Source organism: Syngnathus acus, chromosome 12, assembly GCF_901709675.1.
Source record: "Syngnathus acus chromosome 12, fSynAcu1.2, whole genome shotgun sequence".
NCBI classification, from domain to species: Eukaryota; Metazoa; Chordata; class Actinopteri; order Syngnathiformes; family Syngnathidae; genus Syngnathus; species Syngnathus acus.
In genome coordinates this window covers 9,205,052-9,226,387 of record NC_051097.1, presented here as the reverse complement: position 1 = coordinate 9,226,387, position 21,336 = coordinate 9,205,052, and the positions used below count along the sequence as shown (strand labels likewise).

Below are 21,336 nucleotides of genomic sequence, written 5' to 3'. Positions count from 1 at the left end.
ACAGAGTTAGCATACATATGCTAGTGCAGACGACACCTGGTGCTGCTATCGCATGGCATTGGCACGCCGGGCGTTTCTGTCATGTGCCAAGTTTGCATTTCCTGACACCAGTTGGTAAGAAACTTCGTTAAGGTTACAAGCTAAAGTTGCAGTATTGGAGGTGAATGTAGTTTGCAGGTGCAGTTCTTGCCTTCAAAGTCCATTTCAGGTTCAGAATTCTGCGGCATGAATGGAAGATGATCTTCAGGGAGATGTTTCTTTAGTGTGGGTTGGAATGTGGAGAATGTGAAGCATCTGTGTTGTACCTCTCGTTTCTTCAAGAGGGGTTGAAACAGATCTCCCTTGATGGTTCATATAATTGAATTTTTTGTACAACTGCCTGCTTATTAAGATTCTGCATTTTTTATGGATTCTCTACTTTTTTCTTATCAACTACGAAGATATAATTGATTTGTTTTTTCTTAGTGTGTCACCAGTAGCAGGACAAATGATTATCTGTTTATGAGGGGAGGGAGTGTAGCTGCAAGCCAAGTTTGGCCAAAGACTGAGTGATTCAGATTGTGAGAAGCTTTCAATGTGTCTTCAAGAATGTCAACATATTTTCCCGAGTGGGAGGATTATGTGCTCTCCAGGGGGAAACTATTGCCAGTGTTGTGGATTTTCTTTCAATCCAAACTTAGAAATACATATCATAGATCCGATCTTAATATTTATTTATATATTCAAAATATAGATTGTTTCATGAGTCCGCAGAAGAATTGTTTTTGCTACCAGCGGATTTCCCTCCACTTTGTGAATGTGTGTGTTTTATTCAGTGCAGATTATGTTGCATTGTGCTGCTGCCAATGTAGACGCAGCGTCAACTTTTCCTACAAGACTAGCCACTTATGCCCCGCCCCTTCCTCTGTTGCACTTACTTCCATTCCATGACATCATGGAGTTTTCTTCCAGCAACCCTGATAAAATTGTTGTCTCACTTCGGATTGATTTGTCCTATCTTATTGTTTTAAGTGCTGCACAGGCTTCTGTTGGCAAAAAAGGGCAAACGAGGTCAAAGGAGCAAAAATGGAGTATGTCAGTGGAGTAGCCAAACGTTCAATTTGTGTGCAAAATGAAAGGGTGGGAATGGCAGAGTCAGCACTAAATGGTTTTGTCCAACCATTCACTCGGGTCTTCATGCCAGAAATCTTTGTGGCGTTATAATCGAGCAGAACAGTTTCGATTCGACCCTATTTTTTTTATCACTTGTTGTTTCTTGATATTATGATTTTAAATTTTTGCTAATGCGTCTGAGTAATATTTGTGCACATTTTGGGGATTTTCTGTGGTTATTTAAAGCAAACAGGATGTGTGTGAGTGTGAGACAGCTATATACTCCCATGCCCTTCTACCCCACGCAGGGCTACGTCGTCTTGTTTACATTCCCATTTATTTTCGGTGACACCATTTTTTTTTTCCATGTCCACTTCTGTTAGGGAGCTTTCACCCCATTTCAAAGAAAATCTGTTTTCACTAAAGTGGCAACCAATATAGAGTGATTTTTTTTTTTTTTAGGATAAACATTATAAAAGATGAATGTATGTTTTAATGTTATTTGTTTTGTGTTACGCAGGAAAAACGAAAACGTCAAACCGAGATTGAAGACAAGAGACGTCAGCTCGATGAGTTGGTTTTGCAACTACAGCAGCTCAAGGTTGTAGTTTTTTTTTTATATATAACAAACACTCTAATGGTATCCTCAAAAACACCCAGTGATAAAAAACCTTTCCGAGAATTGATGTAACATTGACAAGAATAAACACATCAACCTGGATTATGGTGTCATAAATTTGATATAGATTAGACTCCGCCCCCAATGTGAATTGATCTCAAACACTGCTGCAATGTAGCATGCGTGGGAAAATGGCCGCAAGTTCCTGTTTTGCTATAAATATCCAGCCAGTGGAAATAAAATACATTCCTTTCTCTAATTAAAGGCCCTTAAACACTTGGCATAAAAGAGTCCTTTATTAGTAAACGTAATTCCTAACTACCGATGGTTTCCATCTTTAAACACCCACTTATGGAAAGACTGACAAAAGCCTTGTTGATTAAAGCCATGCGTACTTAATGTTTCCGGCCGTTAAAGTGTCGTGCTCAATATGATAGAGTCCTTCGTGCTGGTGTACTTGAACCAAAATAATATTAATAGATGAAACATTAAGCGCTATATTAAGTTCATAACTGGACTCGTTTTCCAGCAACGTAAGCATAATGCAAAACCACCACAGGGAGATATCGCAACTCCATTATGTTTTACCATCTCATAAATAATTGAAAAGTATTGAGTATTTTTTTTTTCCCGCATTACTGGTATCAACTTAAACAAGAGCTTTTTTCAAGGTTACAAAAATTCATCGCAAGGACATCTGGGCCATAAAAACACAGCTGCAAGATTAGGAATGAGTTTAAATTTTGTGAGGCCTTACAGAATATCTCCGCTTTATAAATGGCATCGGGTGTGCCGGTAATATTTTTAAATCTTTTAAAGGCATTGATGAAATATCAATAGTGTGACTGCAGAATCTGCACTATCGGACTCACCCCCCTCTTGAGTCAGCACACTGTTGTGTTTACTTTTCATGCATACACCACCACCGGCCGACTTGATATAATCAGCATCTGGTCACACAGTCCCATTAAATGGCCATTACGTCTGAGTGCCACGCAGCCAAGAAGCATGAAGCGGGCTTTGTAGTACGCCCTCCAGGGAGGCCTGGTACACCGAGAGAAGAAAAGGAGACTACAAGTCAGTGATTTGATAAGGACAGCTGGGCCTCTCACATTGGATCGAGTGGTCTGCAAAAACAAGAAGTGTATTTTGGGGACTATAAGGCACACTCTTGATGAGCGGGTTTATTTTGGGAAATGTCCATATATGCCAGGCAACTCAGTTATAAGGCTCACCGGTTTATAAGGTGTATTACTTCACAAGTCAGATCAGCAAAATTTATTTGATTTGACATAAAAATGGGCCTTATAGTCCAAAAAATACGGTAAATGGACAGGAAGCACACACAAGAAGCAAATGCTCAGCTGTCACGATCTGACAGCAGTTTGGAGTGACTCACATGGGAATGAGTTTCTTTGTGCAATCATTGTGAGCGTATAATTTTTAACGCTGTCGTTTCTAACATTTGGAGACGAGCAATTCATTGTACCATGTGACAGTAAATGTCTTGAATTGTTCATGTTGAACTCTTTTGTGGTAACAACACAGAGACCAAAATTTGAAGACAACATTAAATTTAATGATTTTAATATTAAACGCGGAACCACATCGACTACTTTAAACCATCTGCTTTGTATTTGATGTTGACGTTATAACTGACAATTGCACTTCTTGGTGATTATCCATATAAGGGTGAGATGGAGTCTGGTTCGTTTCAGGCGGTGTGCACCATGGATCGATTTCAAGCCATTTCGGGTTTCACAGGAATTGGTTAATTAGTCTCAGCTGCAGCACGTTCAAGACGAACAAGTCTAGCTGAAGCCGAGCACTATTTTTAGGAACTCACCTGAGATATCTGTTTGCAGTCTAAAGCCATGCGGGAGCGATGGCTCCTCCAGGGAATGGCGACAGAACAAGAAGAGACAAGGCGGAAACAACTGCAACTGGACGAGGAGCACGGGAAGACGATGGAAGACATGATACACAGGTATTGTTTGATTTCCAATTCAGTTCTGTGCAAAGCCGCCCAGCCAAGGTTAAATCTTTCCATCCTACGACTCTCAATGACTCTTCTTTCTCTTTATGCAGCAGTGCAAACAAAAATGTAGCTTCGTTTGAAGACATCAGTCGCATTTGAAGTGTCAAGCGGGGTCTTAAAATAGAGCTCTAATTTTGTAATACCGCACGTGGCACTTCAGAAATATTCTCTTGTGTGCAGTTAGTAATTCGCCAAAATATGAACACCTATTTTATTTTAGTTGTGTATTTTTAGTGACTGCTTTTAAACAGTTTAAGAATACGGGTTTTGACACAATGTGCACCGGGCCCATTTCCTCATCCATTGGTGAAAGAGGCTTTGTAAAGCAGCAGCTAGCGTCGCTTATCATCAGAGCTGAAATAACGGAAACGTCACCAGTGGCCACAGGCGCCAGGATAACATTGGCACTCGAAGGTAAACAGTAGTCGTGAATGCTCAAAGGACTGTCACTTCTCTCCAGCTTGAATGACCGTGTTGTTCAATATATATATTTTTTTCTCAGCGAGGAGATATTTTACTTGTGGTTTGTTTTGCTTTCATTAGCAAAAGAGTAACAGTTTATTTCCTACATTCCTGTGTTGAGTTAACTCATTTTAAAGAGTTCCGATTTTGATTAATATGGCGTCACAAGATGGCCGCCGACAAAGCGGCTTTTGTAACATATCTAATAAGGGTCCATATACTTATGTAAATACGACAAATGCTAGCACATCTGTAACCGATAACGATTTACTCATCTCAGGTTTTCACATTTCAAGGCACAAAGCGTTTTTTGTTTGCAATGCTTAACCACAATTATAATGAAGGTCCACGAATCACGTTGCCAGATTGGAAGCTGTTGTGAGGACATCTATAATTTACGATCCTCAACCTCAGCAACCGCTACGGATTGGACATTGGATTGATTGCAAGCGGGGGAGAAAGTATGACCGCTTACAAATCCTTCCTCTTGTAAACATTTCCAAATTAGGCTCCCCCGCTTTGTTACAAAATGCACAGAAGCCCGGGAGGCATCTTCGCCCGTCTTCTTTTTACAACTGTTGAACTCGTAACATGTGCACCAACGGAAACTTTTATGATACAAAGTGACCAAGACACAACTGAATCTTTTGTATTATAAGAGCAAAAATAAATTAAAAATAATCAAATTGAACCAGAATTAAATAAAATCAGATTTTGATGCAAAACAAATATTTCAAACATCATTATGAAAAAAAATGAACAAAATTATGAAAACAGTTACACAATGGCGTCCTTGTGTTAGTGTAACCCTTACACTGAAAATAAAATAAAGCAAGAGGAACACATGATCTTTGTCATGTACACATATGGACGTCCCCCCTAACCAAAAATCGTGCTAAAGGACTTTTTTTTTTGGGGGGGGGGGTCATAAACCAACTTGGGAAGCAAAGAAAGAGGCATCATTGTGTGCAGCACCGGACACTGACACTGCCTGAAGGACAAACACACAGTTAGCGAGTATGGCCGTTTCCAGATCTCGCTAAACCAACAAGAGAATGAGGAAAAAGAAGCTTTATTAACACCCACTGTAGTTTTTCATACTTCGATCGACAGCAGTAAGAGAAGCTAACATTCCTAATATACCTCCGTCACCACCAGTCGCAGCAAACAAAACCCCAAAAACTGCTTTCATCTTCTGCTTGACGTAACCGGCGTGTAATTTAGACAAACTGATGCTCTCGTTTCAACTGCATTAGAATAACAGTGCAGACCAAAATGCATCAAGTCGAGTAATTTCCCAGGAGCGGATGGCTTCATCGGAGAAACAAATTATCTTTACAGCTGAACGCACAAAAGAGCCATAAACAGACTGGAGCTAGAACAGAAAACAAAGATTATAATTTGTACTTTAGAGGAAGTCGATCCATTATTTTTAGCTTAGAGATATACATACATCATCTATAAAAGGGATGTCCGATACTTTTTTTTCAGACCGATACCGATACTCAACTCTTGACTGCCGATACTGATACCGCTTGAATTTGTTTTTCTCCATCTTTTTCAATTCTTGGGAAAATGGTGGCTCACTGGCACCGTTGGTTTGCTGAGGCTTACCTCAACCAACGTGATCTTTCCAGCAGCTCTACATCTGGGAAACTGGCTCCCAAGAGAAGTAGTACACCCAGAAGGAAAGTTCACATACAGCACACATGAATTAACGTGTAAAAATACTCCCTTCTATACCGCGTGGTTAGCGCCTCGGCCTTCTTGCCTCCATAGCATCAGTCGTTTGGATGGGCTCTCAATCTCCGACGCATGTGGGCATAGGCGAGCAGTCCACCACCACCACACATAAAATCAGATATGCACTCTTCTACGTCCCGAGTGATGTGGAAAACCGGGCGTATCCATGGCAACTCGCCTGCGGTTGGCTGACAAAGCGGGACGGTGACACCGCTGACGGCGAGTTCTCTTTTAGCATTGCCGCGACCAGCTATACTTTATATACAAAAATGATATAAAATAATCATTTAATGGACAATGATCTAAAGAGAATTCATGACATAATTTCACTGTACATGCTTTGTCTCTACTGTAGCTAGGTTTCTGGTTTGGCCACAAGGGGGTGCCAGTGACAAATAATAGCGTAGCCTTGTACCGTTGCCAAAACACCATGGAGGGGACATTACATTTGATATGAAACTGTGTTTTTCTAAAGTAATGAAAGTAATCAAAGAGTTTAACCTCTTGTTAAGTTCCTAAAGTGGTGGTTTAGTAAGATTTATCTGCTATCCCTTGTTCTTGTCTGAGCTTCCGAGAATGGCTAGTTGCTAATTAGCAAGATTACAGGTCCGTCATCCAACATAACTGCGTTTCAAACCCATTGTCTCATGCGGTCCAACTGTCTGCAGATAAGGAGACTTCTCATTTTCTTTTTACTGCTCTGGAAAACCAAAACCCAAGAATATCATGTCTGTTGTTTATCACAAACCTTAGTTTGTTCTGGCAATTCTCAGTTTATGCTAGCTGATGAAGCTAAACTTCACACATAATTATGGCACATGCATTCTTTGCATCCCAGAAGATTGTTGCAAGTGGTGGCAGGCAGTGAGGAAGCAAGCGTGGTTCTCCTCCCAGACCGCTTCCTCCTATTGTTGTAACATCCATCTTTTAATGTCCCCATGTGCGAGTTTGTTGGAGTACGTGTCTTAGAAACGAGTGAATGCTTGGGGGATCATCGTGTGGTGTCCTAAATGTCATCCAAAAGTCTTTTGTTATTTTAGATTTCAGGATAAAGTCCACATGCTGCAGGATATTGTTGGAAATTATGATTATAATTGACATGGTTGAGGTTGGGATGACACGTACAGCCAACTGTCACTATCACACAAATCCGTGTTGGCGATTGTGTTGAGTTGAATTTGGACTGACTCTTTTAAGCAGCTGCAAGATGCGAGTCGGAACCAGCAAAGCTCTCCAATATCGACCAAAAATGTGCTATTTGTGTGTTTGTAGGCTGGAATCTGAAATCGGCGCACTTGAGTGTGAAGAATCTTTGATCTCAGCCAAAGAACGATCTTTGCGGGAACGTCTCAAGGAGACGGAACGCTCGATTGAAGATATGCAGAAGGTACAAAACTCGTAAATATAAAAAAAAAAGTTCCAAAATGATACATTCCACTTTGACGAGGTTATTATTTCTGTTTTTCAGAGTCTGATGGCCCATGCTGGAGGTATGATCAATCACAAACACACACAAGATTCTATACACAAAGTTAATAGCATCATTGTTCTTCCCAAGGTTGTCATCACTGTTGTCCCCAAATGTGTGTGCATGTGTCAGTGTGTTTGTTTGGATAATAATCTCGCTGAGGCAGGAGCGATTCGGGCCAGAGAGCGCCCATGAACCTTCAAACACACACTCTGATTGCCATGGACAGAGCGCACACACACATATATACTTACACACTGGCACTAAAACACACACATACACACATCGTGCTCAGCAAGACTATTGACACTCACACTCACACAAGGCCATGAGTCTGCAGCCTGGCTTTATCCCCAGCACTATTCTCCAAAAAGCCCTGTAAGCCCCTGCCGCTTTGTTCCTCCCATCACACGCACATTCAAAAACACACAAATACACACACAAAGCAGTCACACACACATGCATGCTTTTGCTGCATAAGCACTTGAACCTCTGGGGTGCTGCAGTTGTCGGGGACACACATGTGAAAAATGGACGGTTAGATGGTGTGTGTGTGTCTGTGTGTGTACGTGTCATTGCCTCCAACATCACTGACTATCTTTTACACTGACCTCCCTCCACCGCCACCCTCCCCCTCCTCCCCTTTGTGCTCGTGCTCAGTGGAGGCCACCGGCTGCACGTCCGCTCCTCTCTCGGACGGCGCGGACCTCGATCCCGAGCGACTCGTCCCGGCCACGCAGCTTCGGACCGGCCCACCTGCGCCTGGAGACAAGGCAACTCCGAGACCCGGTAAGGATGCAGAGGGTGAGGGGAGAGGAAAGGAAGGGAGGGAGGGAGTTTGGAGGAGGAAGGACGGAAGGGCAGAAAGGGTTTGGGATGCGGCCAAGTTGGATTAGACACACGCAGGGCGCAAAGACGGCCAGGTTAGGACTTGGCCATACGTGCTTGTTAAGGTCACATGTCAATATTATGCTAAAAAAACGGACGTTGAAATCCACCCTCAGTCGGGGACACATTTTTACCATTCCTAAACTTTTAAAATGTTTACTAGTTGCTATTTTTATTCATGTTTTGGTTAGATTGTGTATTTGTGGACGGGTGGGGCATCGGACATTTTTAGGTACGAAGTATTTCAGGGAGTAGATTCCAGGTAGATTCAGGGAACTTAAATTAGTAATTTGTATGAGTTAGTTTAATTATTTCGTGCTAATTATTATTTATCAAAGTAAAATATTTGATACGCCAGTATTGACCCAAGCGGTAATGATGTTGTGCCCAAAAGGCTCAGCATTGTAATTGACTTGAAGCTTCATCAGCCTGTCTCCACCATCTTCACGCTTCACTCCTTCCACTTTTTCCACCCCCCTCACACTTCCCTCACCCCCCCCCCCTCTCACTCTTCCCTCAACCCCCCTCCCTCCCCTTCTAACAGCAATGTTTGCCATGGAGATCAACGTGCAGCATGACCCTCAGACGGGCGAACGGCGGGTCCTGTCATCGAACCGCGTGAACCCCTCCGAAGCGGGCTCGCGCGGCATCAAGGTCTACGACGACGGCCGGAAAGTCGTCTACGAAATCTCGTCCTCCGGGGGCGTGTCCACGACCTCGGTGGAGAACGGGTGGAGCTCCTCGCAGGTCGACCAGCTGATCCAGAGGGCGGTTCGACCCGGCGAAGCTGGAGATGAAAGGAGGGGTCAGGTGTTGGTTACCCCCGCCGCCCCGCAGGCCTACGTCTCGCCGACGGCCGCGGACGATCTGTCCCCGCCGTCCTGCGCCCCGCCCTCCATCCCGTCGAGCCCGCCGGCCCAGGTCATCCTGCAGAGGGAGACTCGGCTAGGCATGATGCCGCCATCCCCGGCTCCCATCGTGACGCAACCCGGCCCGTCGGCCCACCCGGACCCGGAGGTCATCTTCGTGCCCCAAGCCAGCGAAGAGCACCCGGTCACCATGGTGTTCATGGGCTACCAGGACCTGGACGACACTAGCGAGAGCCGGCGGCTGCTGGGTTTCGACGGCGCCGTCAAAGCCGAGGTGGTCCTGATCGACGAAGACGACGAGAAATCTCTGAGGGAGAAGACGGTCACCGACATGTCCATCATCGACGGCACGGCGGCCGACCTGGTGTCGGGCCGGCCGGCCACGTCCGAAGCCGTCAGCACGGAACTCTCGTCGGACGGCCGCGAGCCCGACAGCGCCGCCTCGCCCCCGCCGAATCCCGAAGCCAACAAAGCCCCGCCTCCTGGCCTCACCCCTGCCACAGGTACAGACAAGAGGAAACGCTGCAAGTGCTGCGTAGTCATGTGACTGAATCTTCCGCTTCCCTTTTACAATTACCCACAACACCCCTCCTTTCCCTCTGTCTTTGGATGATTACTAACTGAAGCTCCTCCTCCTTTGGACTGAGCGGCTGCCACACTCACATTGACGCACACGCACGTGACCTCTCACGCTGTTCCGCCTTCATCCAGCCGTGCATTACTGCTTTTTTGTTAATCCTCTGTGCCAACACGGTGGCTCTGACCTCCTGAAAGTTCCAGTCGAACTAATCAGCAAACTAATATAATGCTGCTCTCCGGTCGTGGTAAACAAAGACAGATAGTTGCAGAAGCATCCATGTTTGTTTGACAAAGCGAGGCTACTATTGGCTCGATTTCACACGCTGTTAGCTACCGTGTTCCCGAGCAGGCACTATGGAACCACACAATCAAAATATATCAAAATATATATTAATTATTTATCACTTTGTCCCATAAATTCCTTTCACCCAACAAACACACACACAATTGTATGGAGAAAGGAAGAGGGGGAGGGTCCTTGTTGCCTTGGTTTCTTCATGTGCCTCGACTATTCTTCCACCCGAACAATTAGATTTTCTATGACATTTTTTGGGATGGTTCCTTCAATGAAGAAGTGAAGTTTAACATTGTTTTTTTTTTCCCGCATCAACTTCCCCCACCGATGAAATCATTTCCTCCCATTCAATCATTTCCTAACTCTGTAGCCGAATAAGAAGCCATGAAACACCTTAGGAATTGTACAAACATTTGTCTTGGTGTATATAAGACCACAAATTCATGAGCACATTGGAAAACACCATTCAATTAATAACTGCCATGTTCGTATACTGGTTAGCATGTCTTCATCGCAGCTTAATTGAAAACTCAAAATCGTCCATAGAGTGAGGACAAACGGTTTAGAAAAACAAAACGGCAGTCGACCCACCGGTAAGACAACTCAATGTAATTCAAGTTGTCTGCCAGTGCTTCTGAGGACCACCCCAACACTGCCAGCTTTTTTTTTTTTTTTTTTACAAGGATGCTGCAATAATGTGGCCTGGATCACATGAGCACATCTTTTACGACCAAAATAAATATTACAGTTAGAAACACTCAGTTCAAAGCATCTTGGAACATTCCAGAGCAAACATTTCAACAAAGCGAATTAGCTATTATATGAGGAAGTTCATTACAGATAATTTCAGGATCCAAATGAACCAAATCCAGAAAATACATTCCGTTGGTGCTTTAGTGGCTCAGGTGCGTTACCATAATCAGGTACCCTTGCCACTTTTTCATAAATCACCCGTGACTGCCGGTAAAAACACGTTATCGTCATCTCAGAATAACAAAAGATTCAAATGATGTGATGGGAAATTCCAAAATCGACATTTCCTCCCTTCTCCAAATGGACCTGTTATCGCTGAATAGTAATTTGCCTTAAAATAAACAAACTTTATTTAGTGCTGAGTGACTGGCCAGGCAAAGCTTGTGTCAAAGTTCCTGAAGGTACAGAATGTAAATACTGAAGGCGCTATTTAGCTTTTTTTTTTTCACCAATAGTACGCTATAGATTAATATTCTAGATTTTTTTTTAATGTCATCTGCCATTCTATTTTTTCACTCTCTCATTTGCAACAATACACCCAAGTATTGTTTTGTTCCCACAACCTCACGCGAACTCCTAACAGCTAATTCCTTTTGCAGATGTCTCCCGAAGGCATGCGAGGATGTTCAAACCGTTTTGCAGAGCCAGGATTTCCAAACTAACCGTCTCAATAGATGTGCATGCTTGCCTATTAACTGCATGCTCAGCAAATGTTGAATTTTCTTCTCACGCAGACCACCAATGTTCTTAGATGAGATATTTTGGCAACTGTTGGAAATGTCATTTATTTTAAAAATTGAATTCATGCAATTAAGCCATCTGCGAGAGACAATGAGACCAATTTTGTTTTACTCGCCGCATACACACTACACTCATCATAACCAAAATATCTTGAGCCCCCAAAAAAATGAAGAGCTGAGTTTCCGGTCTGGGTTTTTTGCTAGTTAGCCCCACTGCCACTAAGTGAAGTCCTACTTAAACTCTCTAGGGGGCGCCCTTTCTTCCCCTCTGCCTGCCCCCATGATTGTATGGACTGTTCATTTTAAAGACGGAGCCATTTTCTATTGTTCACATTTCTCTTTCTCTCTCTGGTTCTTCAATCTCACCATCACATCCTCCTCCCCCAACACTTTCTCTGACGTTTGTATCCACTCACTATCTTTGGACAAATAAAGCTGAGTTTCTCCAGTTTAGCCCCTGCTGTCTCTTGCTTGTTGTTCCTTTCATCTGTCTCTCTATTTAACATTCACTGTTTCATTGGCTGTTGGGAATAAAAAGAATCACTGCACCCCTATCTTCTCCGATAATACCCACACTGCCTCGAACGAGCATATATGATCAATATTACATTTCAAATTTATTCATCACCAGGATGCTCTGTAGTGGGGACCTAGATTGATTTATTTTGTAAACACACCAGAAACTTCTTATGATCGGATTATCTGTACGATACACGAGAGGTGAGGTAAGTACCAAAGAAGGGAAATTGAGAGCAAGCAAAATCTGCTTCGCTATATGAATATACTAATAATTCCGATTGAACCGGAAGCATGACTCACACAGAACAGAAAACGTTACAGCAGGATATGATAACTGATCATATTAGAGACCAGCACTAGGCTACATCTCCATTCAATCCATAGCTGTGTGACAATAACCACGATAATGCAATCATCTTCGTACAATGACAATGTGACATACAGCATCTGACTGTCTGCTGATGTTTTTTTTTACATCATCCTATTATAGTGTTCCGCTTTAAGGCATGTAGCTGCAAAAGACACCCAATTTTTTCCTTTTTCAAGATACTAACCTTGACAGATATAAAATATTCCATTCATTTGTTGATTAGATGAGATCATGTGATCCATGACACCGTCACTACATTCACCGGTATATTTTGGGTTATTTAAAAATCGTATTTTATTATTAGCGTTATTTTTATTAATTATTAAAAATTATTTTCTTTATAATAACTGTACAATACAGTACACTCTTGTTTTATTTTATTTATATATTTAGTATATTTATTATGTTTTATTTTTATCATAGGATTCGGGATTATCGGGACAACAACCAATGGTCATCAGGCCGAGATGGCGAGCAGATCTTCTCACACTGCCATGGTGAGTGTATGCCATCATTTGCATGGAATTATGCAATACTTCAATCTTTTTCTGCAACCAAAAGCTTTTCGCTGGTAACCGCTAACAGCAATCTGTGATGCTAACACTGCAGCTCTGCTTACCATCTGGCCCTGAGTTAATGGTGCTTCTGAATAATCCGCACACCAGCTGTCACTTAAAAATGGCGGATGCTTGCTGAGCCTCACTGTGGGGTATGATATTATGTAAACTAGCTATATGGTTTTACCACCATGGAGGGCTTGCTTGGATTTTTGGAGCTAGGCTGAGAACACAAGATTGATCTGGTGGTTTGATAAAAAGTATTTAGTAACACTTAAATGTGGAAAGTCTACCTGGGCCCCCAATGATTAGTTCCGCCTCAGTCCAGGGCTTGTTGTGCAACTGAATAACTGAAACGAGGTTCCAAACAGAGGCAACCTGATCCGCTCAGGGTCGGCCCCCATTGTGCCGGCCAGTCGGCCGCTGGCGCTCTGATTGTCTCTGGAAGGGCTTCGAACACGCTCCCGCCAACTGCATTATTCAGCACGCGTGCTGAGAGAGAGAGAGGGGGAGAGAGAGAAGGCAGGTAGGGGGGGTAGTGACGGGAGGCTGAGCGAGCAGAAGAGAACAACAGAGAGCAGCCGGATGCTCAAAACTGGCGCGTGCCGCCGACTGTTAAAGCCGGACAACAGCGGAGTGAACATTAGACTCTTCTACCACGTTGAAGCATAACAAGAAACAAAGGACAAAGAACTGACAGCCAGTAGGTAAGCGTTATCGTTGAATCCCGGTCATTGTTTTCCTCTTCCATGTGTCGGAGTGAAAGGCTGGACTGAAGCTTTAATGCAGTTGTTTAAGCAGAAACACTTCAGTGCCTGGTCATGAGAAGAATGATGTGTGTCGAACAAAATAAGCCTTCAATGGCATTGATTGGCTGGAAAGTGTGAAGGACACTAGATACCGCAGCCCTTGAGGTCAATGGACCAGAATTCTCAATGCAGTCTTTGTGCTCCATAGCCGAACATTAAGATGGGGAATATCAGGAAGTTTCTTCATTTATATGTTGTTTTTTAAAATTGTTTTGGTTACCAATTGAAATGTGATGGAGGAATACGGTTTGCCCTCCCTCCGCAGTACTTTAACCTATATTCGGAATGACCTTAACCCACTTTTCATCAATTCGGATGTGGCACAGTTAACAGACTGGTTGTGAGTAGAAAACTGGTTCATCAAAGTTTCCAATCTGGAGTAAATGCAATATTTGTTGCCTATATAATTTTTATTGTTGCGTATTTGTTACCATTTGCAGTGGTAAGCACGATTGTCTTCCACTTCTGGGTTTCTGGATTCACGTCTCGTTTCGGACAAAACTGCCCTCTGATAAAATGCTGACTTGACCTTCTTTCGCCATCGTGCGTTCAATTAATATTGATAGCGGCTGGCTCGCCAGTCCATCATCATCAGCTATTTTAGTTCATTGCTAAATTACATTATTTTACAACCGTCAGTAAAGAAAACAATCAAAATCTTGTATACGCATGGCCAAGTCATGATACCCTTAAATTACAAGGATTTAATGCTTGGAGTGTCACGTCAAGTTCATTTGCCTTCCAGGCCTTCTCCGCACCACCAAGTGCAAGAATGTTATCAAGGCTGGACTTCTTCCTTCCAAACCTCTCCCTCTTCCCAGAAAGCTTCACACAGGACATAATCATAGGTTATACAACAGCTGTAGTTGATAGGACCCAAGGTCAAGGGGTGAAATGGGGTTCTGAAGAGGGAACGGATGAGCGGGGCGGACGTGCTGACGATAACGTAAAGCTCCAAGGAGAGATAAAAGCAGGTGTGAGAAGGGTGTAGTCGCTAGCAGTGGACTGCGAGGCGGGGTGAGGGAAACGGGAGGGGGGCAAGAAGGAAGTCTGTTCTGCCTCACACAGCTCCAAGTGTTGTTGACATTAACAGCTCGCTGGCCTTTCAATGGCCCATCTGTTGATGTGCCGCCACTGGCCGCCATCCAGGAAGGAATTGCATTTTGTTTCAATGGCACTGATGTTGATTGAGAGACTTTTTAGTTGGGTTTTTACTACGGGTTAACTTGAATGGGCTCAGCTCATGTTAGTGGAGGATGAGAAAGAAAAACAAATGGCTTAGCAGAAAGCATGTGAGAGCCCTTCAGGCAAAACAGAACATTTTCTTAGTGTTTGGGTATTAAGGAGATGCTATTTTAAGCACAGTGTCTCCTCAGTCATTGTCACGTTGTGTCCATTTTTGGGGTTTTTTCCGTGGATGCAGTTTTTTTTTCCTGCTGGTTCCTCTTCCAGGTTCAACTGGACTATAAACTATTTTTCATTTCCAAAATGATCTTCCTCCGATAAATCAAGTTTCTGTACCTCGAAAAAACTAATCAGCAACCATGTTAAGAATTATGATGTATAAAAGGGGTAGGAAAAATCAAGCAATAGCTTCTTCCTTCTCCTTTTTTGAACATGTTGATTTATTTGTCTTCTTGGCATAACATGAAATTATGTGAAAATGTGAAAAAATTATTTTGTGTTTGTCATGTTCAAAAATAAACTTCAACTCATGGCGACTTAGTGAGAGATAGAGGAACCACACAAGCATCATGTTGAATCTGTCAAACGGATTTACTTTTTATTTCACAGTCTTTCATTCATCTAACTAAAATAAATCGCCATTTTACGGGAAACTAAACCGACAGTCAAAACAAAAGCCTGCAATCACATTTGTTTTGCATTCCATCGCAGTATTGTATTTTGCTTTGGTATTTTTGATCCATTAAAGCAAATAACAAGAAGGATGCAGGAAATCAAACAATGCCAGCCCATCACGTGACGACCATTATGCAACTCGCACCACCCGCCATTGTCCGCAGCATCCACCTGCAATTGGTGCTCTGTGCTGCCTCACTCATTGATTTATCACAAAGCAAAGTGCAAGCACGCATAAACAGCGAACAAGCTGGATAGAAAATACAGTGGAAGAGGAAATGATGATAAATTTTCTCTCCAAAGTTTTTGCAAATGCAGCAGGCAGATGGAAGGACAATTCCTGTCAATCTGCGGCTCAGATGTGTTGGCTGGCAAAGTGTTTTCTTCCTCTCTCTAAATTTGCAGGCTTATGAGCTAGTTTCCGGAAATAGACAAGTGATTAGCACAATGCTGCTCTCAGCTCGGCAAAGTGACTTAAAGCAGTAGGATAGCACTGGAAAGACGGTGGAGTGGTAACCATGGACTAAGAAGTTGTCAACCAGGATGGATCGAGGTCCATTCTAGAAGATTTGGGGATGGATAATGAGGTCAGATTCCATTTATCAAAGATCAAGCGTGTCCGCTTTTGTTTTGCTCTTGACAGGACTTAGTCACTTGGTTTTGACTGAAATCATCTTCAAGGAGACAGATCAATATGTTAAATGTTGAAGTCATTTTAGTGGTTTTCTATGGTGCGAAATGCATTCACCACCTTGTCAGGGGTGATAAGAAGAAGCCTGTGATGTGTTTTGGAAGGTGCATTAAGCTGTCTAAACATAGCCGCTATCCTGCGGTCACTAATCTAATCTAGCGGCTCTCTGCCCCAAGTAGTTCATTTAAGACTAGTATGGTGTCAAGCAGCTAGTTAGAGTTTAATGATGCTAGCAGGAGAACCCAACTGGCTCTATTCTATCTGGCCACTGAGAAAAAAAAATTCAACAGCTTCTACGTCAGGTCCGTTGATGTATCCTAAGTGATAAGTGAATTCTTTCTCCTAATATTTAGATTCCTGTGATCCAGTATACTCACTAAAGTATTGCCTATTAAGGAAATTCCGAACACCTCATTTTGCTATCATTCGTGAAGCAGATGACATTATAAATAATAAACACAGTGTCACCGGAGGCTAGCAAAGTATGTTCTCGATATAAATTCTAGAGAGAGATTTGGGCTCCAGCTGCAAAATTCTCAACTGGTCACACTGTGTGATTACAGACCTCCCTGCTCTAAAAGAACTCTCCATTGCTTAGAGTGTTCAAGCGTAGCATTAGCATTCAGCCTGGAGAGTCTCCGTGCCTGCATGTTAGACCCTTTGTTGTCGTTTTACCAAGGGGTCTTTTCGGGGGGTGTCTGGGTTGTGTTGTAAGAGACACAAACAGCGAGCCATGAGTTCAGACACGCAGTGCATTCCTCTGTCACACAAGTCAAAAATCCAACTGAACTTAGTTGTGGTCTGCTCTTGTAGCCTGCGGTGGTGGCTAGCTGAAATTACATTCATTGTTATTCTTTTGGAGTGCTGCAATATGCACGAAGCCCGGGCAGACAGATGTACGGTCCCTTGGGGTCTGTGTGGGATGCCACTGTTTCATCAAATGGAGTTTAATATTTTTCTGACCGTAAGGCAGATTATAAAGCGCAGTCTTGATATTTTGGAAATTCCTATATACGGGGGCACACCGGGTTATACGGCACACCGGGTTATGAGGTGCATTATTGCACATGAAGGAAAACAAACCAGTGCAGCAAATAAGTCAAATGTTACCTGATTATAAGGTGCACTGTCAATATTTGAGAAAATTAAAGGAATTTTAGTGGTAGTCCGAAAAATACGGTAGGTATCATCGGTTATGAAACGGGTAATTGGTATAAAGGAGGTGGGGGCACGGTTTTCCACTATCAGGTGTCCCAATACATTTGTGTAGGGTTAGGGTTAGGGTTATGTTGGATATCACATTTTGTCAGAACAGTTTGAGTACTTCATTCTTGAGTCGTCATGGTACCGATACCTCGTATCATCCGGTCGTACATTTGTTTGGATAAAGTATGCACTGGTTGGATGATATGAATCCAAAAATGAAACTTCCTTGTGGTTTATTTTGAGGAGTCCTGATAAAGTGGAGCCTGACGAGACATTGTTTGTGTGTGTTGCGGTGTAGTGCAGGTGGCCTTTTGTTTTGAGTGCATTTCCTATGTTAGGGGGCCCATATCCGTAGATACAAGTTAGCAGAGGTTTCCTGTTTAGAATATTTGTGATGTGGAATCCATTCTGTGATTTGCTTTTCATTGTGATAAAATAGGAAAGCAAGATTCAAGTCAGACCTCTTAAAGAACAAAACCTGCTGAGCTGTTAACAGTTGATGTTTTCGATCAATCGCGACCAACTTCCGGGACACAAGACTGCTCAGGGCGCTGGCTCTGTATTGACCCGTTAGCATTGACCCAGTTGCACAAAAACCCACGTGAATAAAACATCATGTGCTCCCCTTCCCTTCTTTCATGGTATGTCTGCAGTCATTCTCATTTACCCGTTATCGTTTAACATCCTATCCAGGGATTGAACTCAAGATACAATAATTAGGTTAACGTCCTATTTTCGGACTTGCTTATTTTTAGCCTGTTAAGAGTTCAGTAGCACGACTCAAATTGGGTAGCTCACGTTTAAATATCTTTGCAAGTACGTTCGAACGTATCGAACGTATTCAAATACGTTCGGTACGTTCGAACGTATTCAAATACGTTCTGACGTATTTCCAAGTATATTGATAATTGATTTTAGACATTCATGGCAAGTGTTTCCATGTTGAGCTCATGCTTATAAGCAGCAGAGAAAGTGAGCCATGACTTTTTATCTCTGGTTTCCTTTTCTGAGATCTGGTTACCAAACTCACACAACACAAACACACGTGAACTCATGTCGGGAGTGTTGCACATAAAAATGGGACTCATATCTCTGTTGAATCATTTAATCTGACATAAGTGATTATTCTTGTCAAGGTGGGAGTCCCCAGGGTGTATTTTAATTTAATAGGTCAATACGGGAAACGGGAACAATCCCGTACATGGGACCGAGTCACCAGCCGTAAAATGACGATGACAGAAATTTTATTATCTCCTCCACCTTTCTTCATGCATCATCTGTTCATTAGTACTAAAGAGGCAGGGCTTGATTTCAGCCAGGAAGGGAGGAGTAGGCAGTAATAGGGAGGATGGATGCCTGCCCGGTCCGGCCCGTCTCCACAGAAGGCATCTTTGTGCGTGAGGGCATCTGGAAAAGTGAGCGAGCACATACGCACACACGGGCACGCAATGACATCACGGCTCAGCGAGCGGCCGGCAGGAATGCCGCTGAGAGAGGAGAGGCTTTGTGGAGGAGAGGAAAGACATGGGAGGGGAGGAAAAGGAGGGGAATAAGAAGAGGAAAAGGCTTGGCCAGGGAAAAGTCCGGCACTCCCACAATCTGGTGAAGGAGTGAAACAAGGCTGGAGTGAGCAGAGCTGAGGATTACTTGGAAGTGAAACTAGTCAAAGGAACTCTTTTAGAACTAAAGATAGCTTGGGAAAATTCCTGGATTAAGTCTTTCGTACTTTCGAGGTTTGTGGATACAACAAGTGAGTACTGTACATATTTAAACTCTGTGTGCCAAAAAATATGTGTGCCAAAAATGTGCTAAAGACGTGGCTATGATGATGATACTAAAAGATCCATGCATTGGTTGGTTTCAGTGTCATTTAAAAAGGAAGTGACATCACAAGACTGACATTTCAAATCTGAAGACAGTAGACACGCCTACAATGAGTTTTTTTGAAATGAGAATGAAGATGTTTTCTTCTAGGACACATTCAGTCAAGTTTTATTGTGTTCTGCATTACATCCCTTCAAATGGCCCCACCCAGATGTGTTGCCGTGCATGTTTGTGATTGTGACTTGAGTGCGTCACAGTAAGAGTTTCCAGATGTGTTTGGGATGGTGACAGCCAGCGAGAGAAGTAGCATTTTAAAAAAGCAACAGCTGACTCAGAGACACACATATGTTCCATGTGTGTCTATATTTGCCTGTCTTGTGATTCATTTCCACTTAATTGTGTCCTTTGCTATTCCTCCTTATTTTAGATTTCGTTCAAGCACTTTGTGTTACTTGAAAACATACAATGAGCAACTAAAGTCGAGTGCAATACTCGGTGACAAACAGCAGGGGCGCTGTTGTTCACTTTCACCTTTGCTGTGTAAAGGTCAACACGACAGCAACTAAGAGAATAGAAATTCCAGCTTCAAAACAGAAGTTCAGCACATTTAGAGATTGCTTTCCAGTACATTCAAATCGTTTTAAAAAATGTAATTAAAATCTGCATTCCTCCGCTTGTGCAAAACGGACTGTTTGGACTTATTAACCTTGCAGGGAGCCTACAGTGTGTCCTTCATCACATTCATTAGTGTTGGAGCTTTGAACTTGCTACAGTATGTCTGGAATGTCAGCTCACCTCACAGACACACACGGACACACACCTGCTGTGCCATGACACACACACCAGCATATAATGAAATTGTTGTGGCACCGTTTGGATTTCTTATTCAAGCACTCAGTTGATGTTTCCATCATGCTGGTGTTGTACACCCTGCAGAGTGTCGGTGTAACACTTGGGTGTGGTCACACCTCCGTTCTGACTGCCCATTATGTGCTGTGAAGCTACGGGAAAAACAGACCAAAGCAACACAGGAACATTTGTCCCCATTACACGCCGTACAAATGTAGTCAATAAAACTCTATTAGCAGGAATGACCTCAGTAATCCAAATACTTGTAGAATATTCCCATATTATTTTGAAATTCCATTGCACTGGATGAGACGGAAAATAAATTTCACATGACATAGTAAAATGGGTCACCAAGAGCACCTCAGGGATCGATTTGTCCTCAAAAAGAACAAGAAGAAACAAACATGAAGAGTCTTGTTAGGTGTCTAATCAGAAAATAGTTTTGTGGAAAGGCGGCGTTTATAATCCAACATGTGACTGCACCGTTTCCGTAATAATCCCAGAAAGTAGGAAGGAAGGAGAAGAATGAGCTCAGTGGGAGAGCGGACACAAGGCAAATAACAGAAAGGAAAAGAAAGGGTAGAAGCCAGTTCCTTTGAGGCAATACCTCCCTTAAAGGGATTTTGTTTTATGCGATTTACTGTCAGTCTGCTTTTATTGCTTTAAAATAGTTTGCTTGCTCCCCAATATTGACTAATAATATATTTATTTATCAAAAGTGACCTGATGTGTGTGACCCGATTCACTCAGGTGATGCTGGTTAAGAGTTTTGTGCACAGAAAAAGCTTTCTTGTGAAATTTAACATATCCTAAATATCAATGCAGACCAGGCTAATGCTATTAGCATCTCTTTTTTTTTGCAGAAATCGTGGCAGGCACCCGAGGATGTCAGTGGCACCACACCTAAGGAACGAGCCTTGAAGTGTGTCACTTTCCAAGAATCAGTCAGCATCATCACTGACGGACCGCTAATCATGGAGGTGGAGAGCCAGCAAATTCAACATGGCTGCCTCAGCAGATCCAGTATCCAAGGTCAAAGTGGAGTCGAGCTCAAGGCCGAGACATCGGACAGTGATGTCGAGCAGGTATGTAAATTCTCACCAGA

The 21,336-nt window shown here is 42.9% G+C and overlaps 1 protein-coding gene across 3 annotated transcripts in view; it reads left to right on the top strand.

Moving 5' to 3' along the window:
- LOC119130969 (A-kinase anchor protein 2) overlaps window positions 1-21,336 on the top strand; it is a 32,764-nt gene that overhangs the window by 5,914 nt on the left and 5,514 nt on the right. For all 3 annotated transcript variants that reach the window (XM_037264981.1, XM_037264980.1, XM_037264979.1), the window contains exons 3-10: window positions 1,613-1,693; window positions 3,577-3,698; window positions 7,227-7,341; window positions 7,423-7,444; window positions 8,083-8,211; window positions 8,855-9,682; window positions 12,859-12,932; window positions 21,095-21,316. In XM_037264981.1, coding sequence (XP_037120876.1) covers window positions 1,613-1,693; window positions 3,577-3,698; window positions 7,227-7,341; window positions 7,423-7,444; window positions 8,083-8,211; window positions 8,855-9,682; window positions 12,859-12,932; window positions 21,095-21,316 — 1,593 coding nt within the window. The remainder of the gene's footprint in view (window positions 1-1,612; window positions 1,694-3,576; window positions 3,699-7,226; window positions 7,342-7,422; window positions 7,445-8,082; window positions 8,212-8,854; window positions 9,683-12,858; window positions 12,933-21,094; window positions 21,317-21,336) is intronic.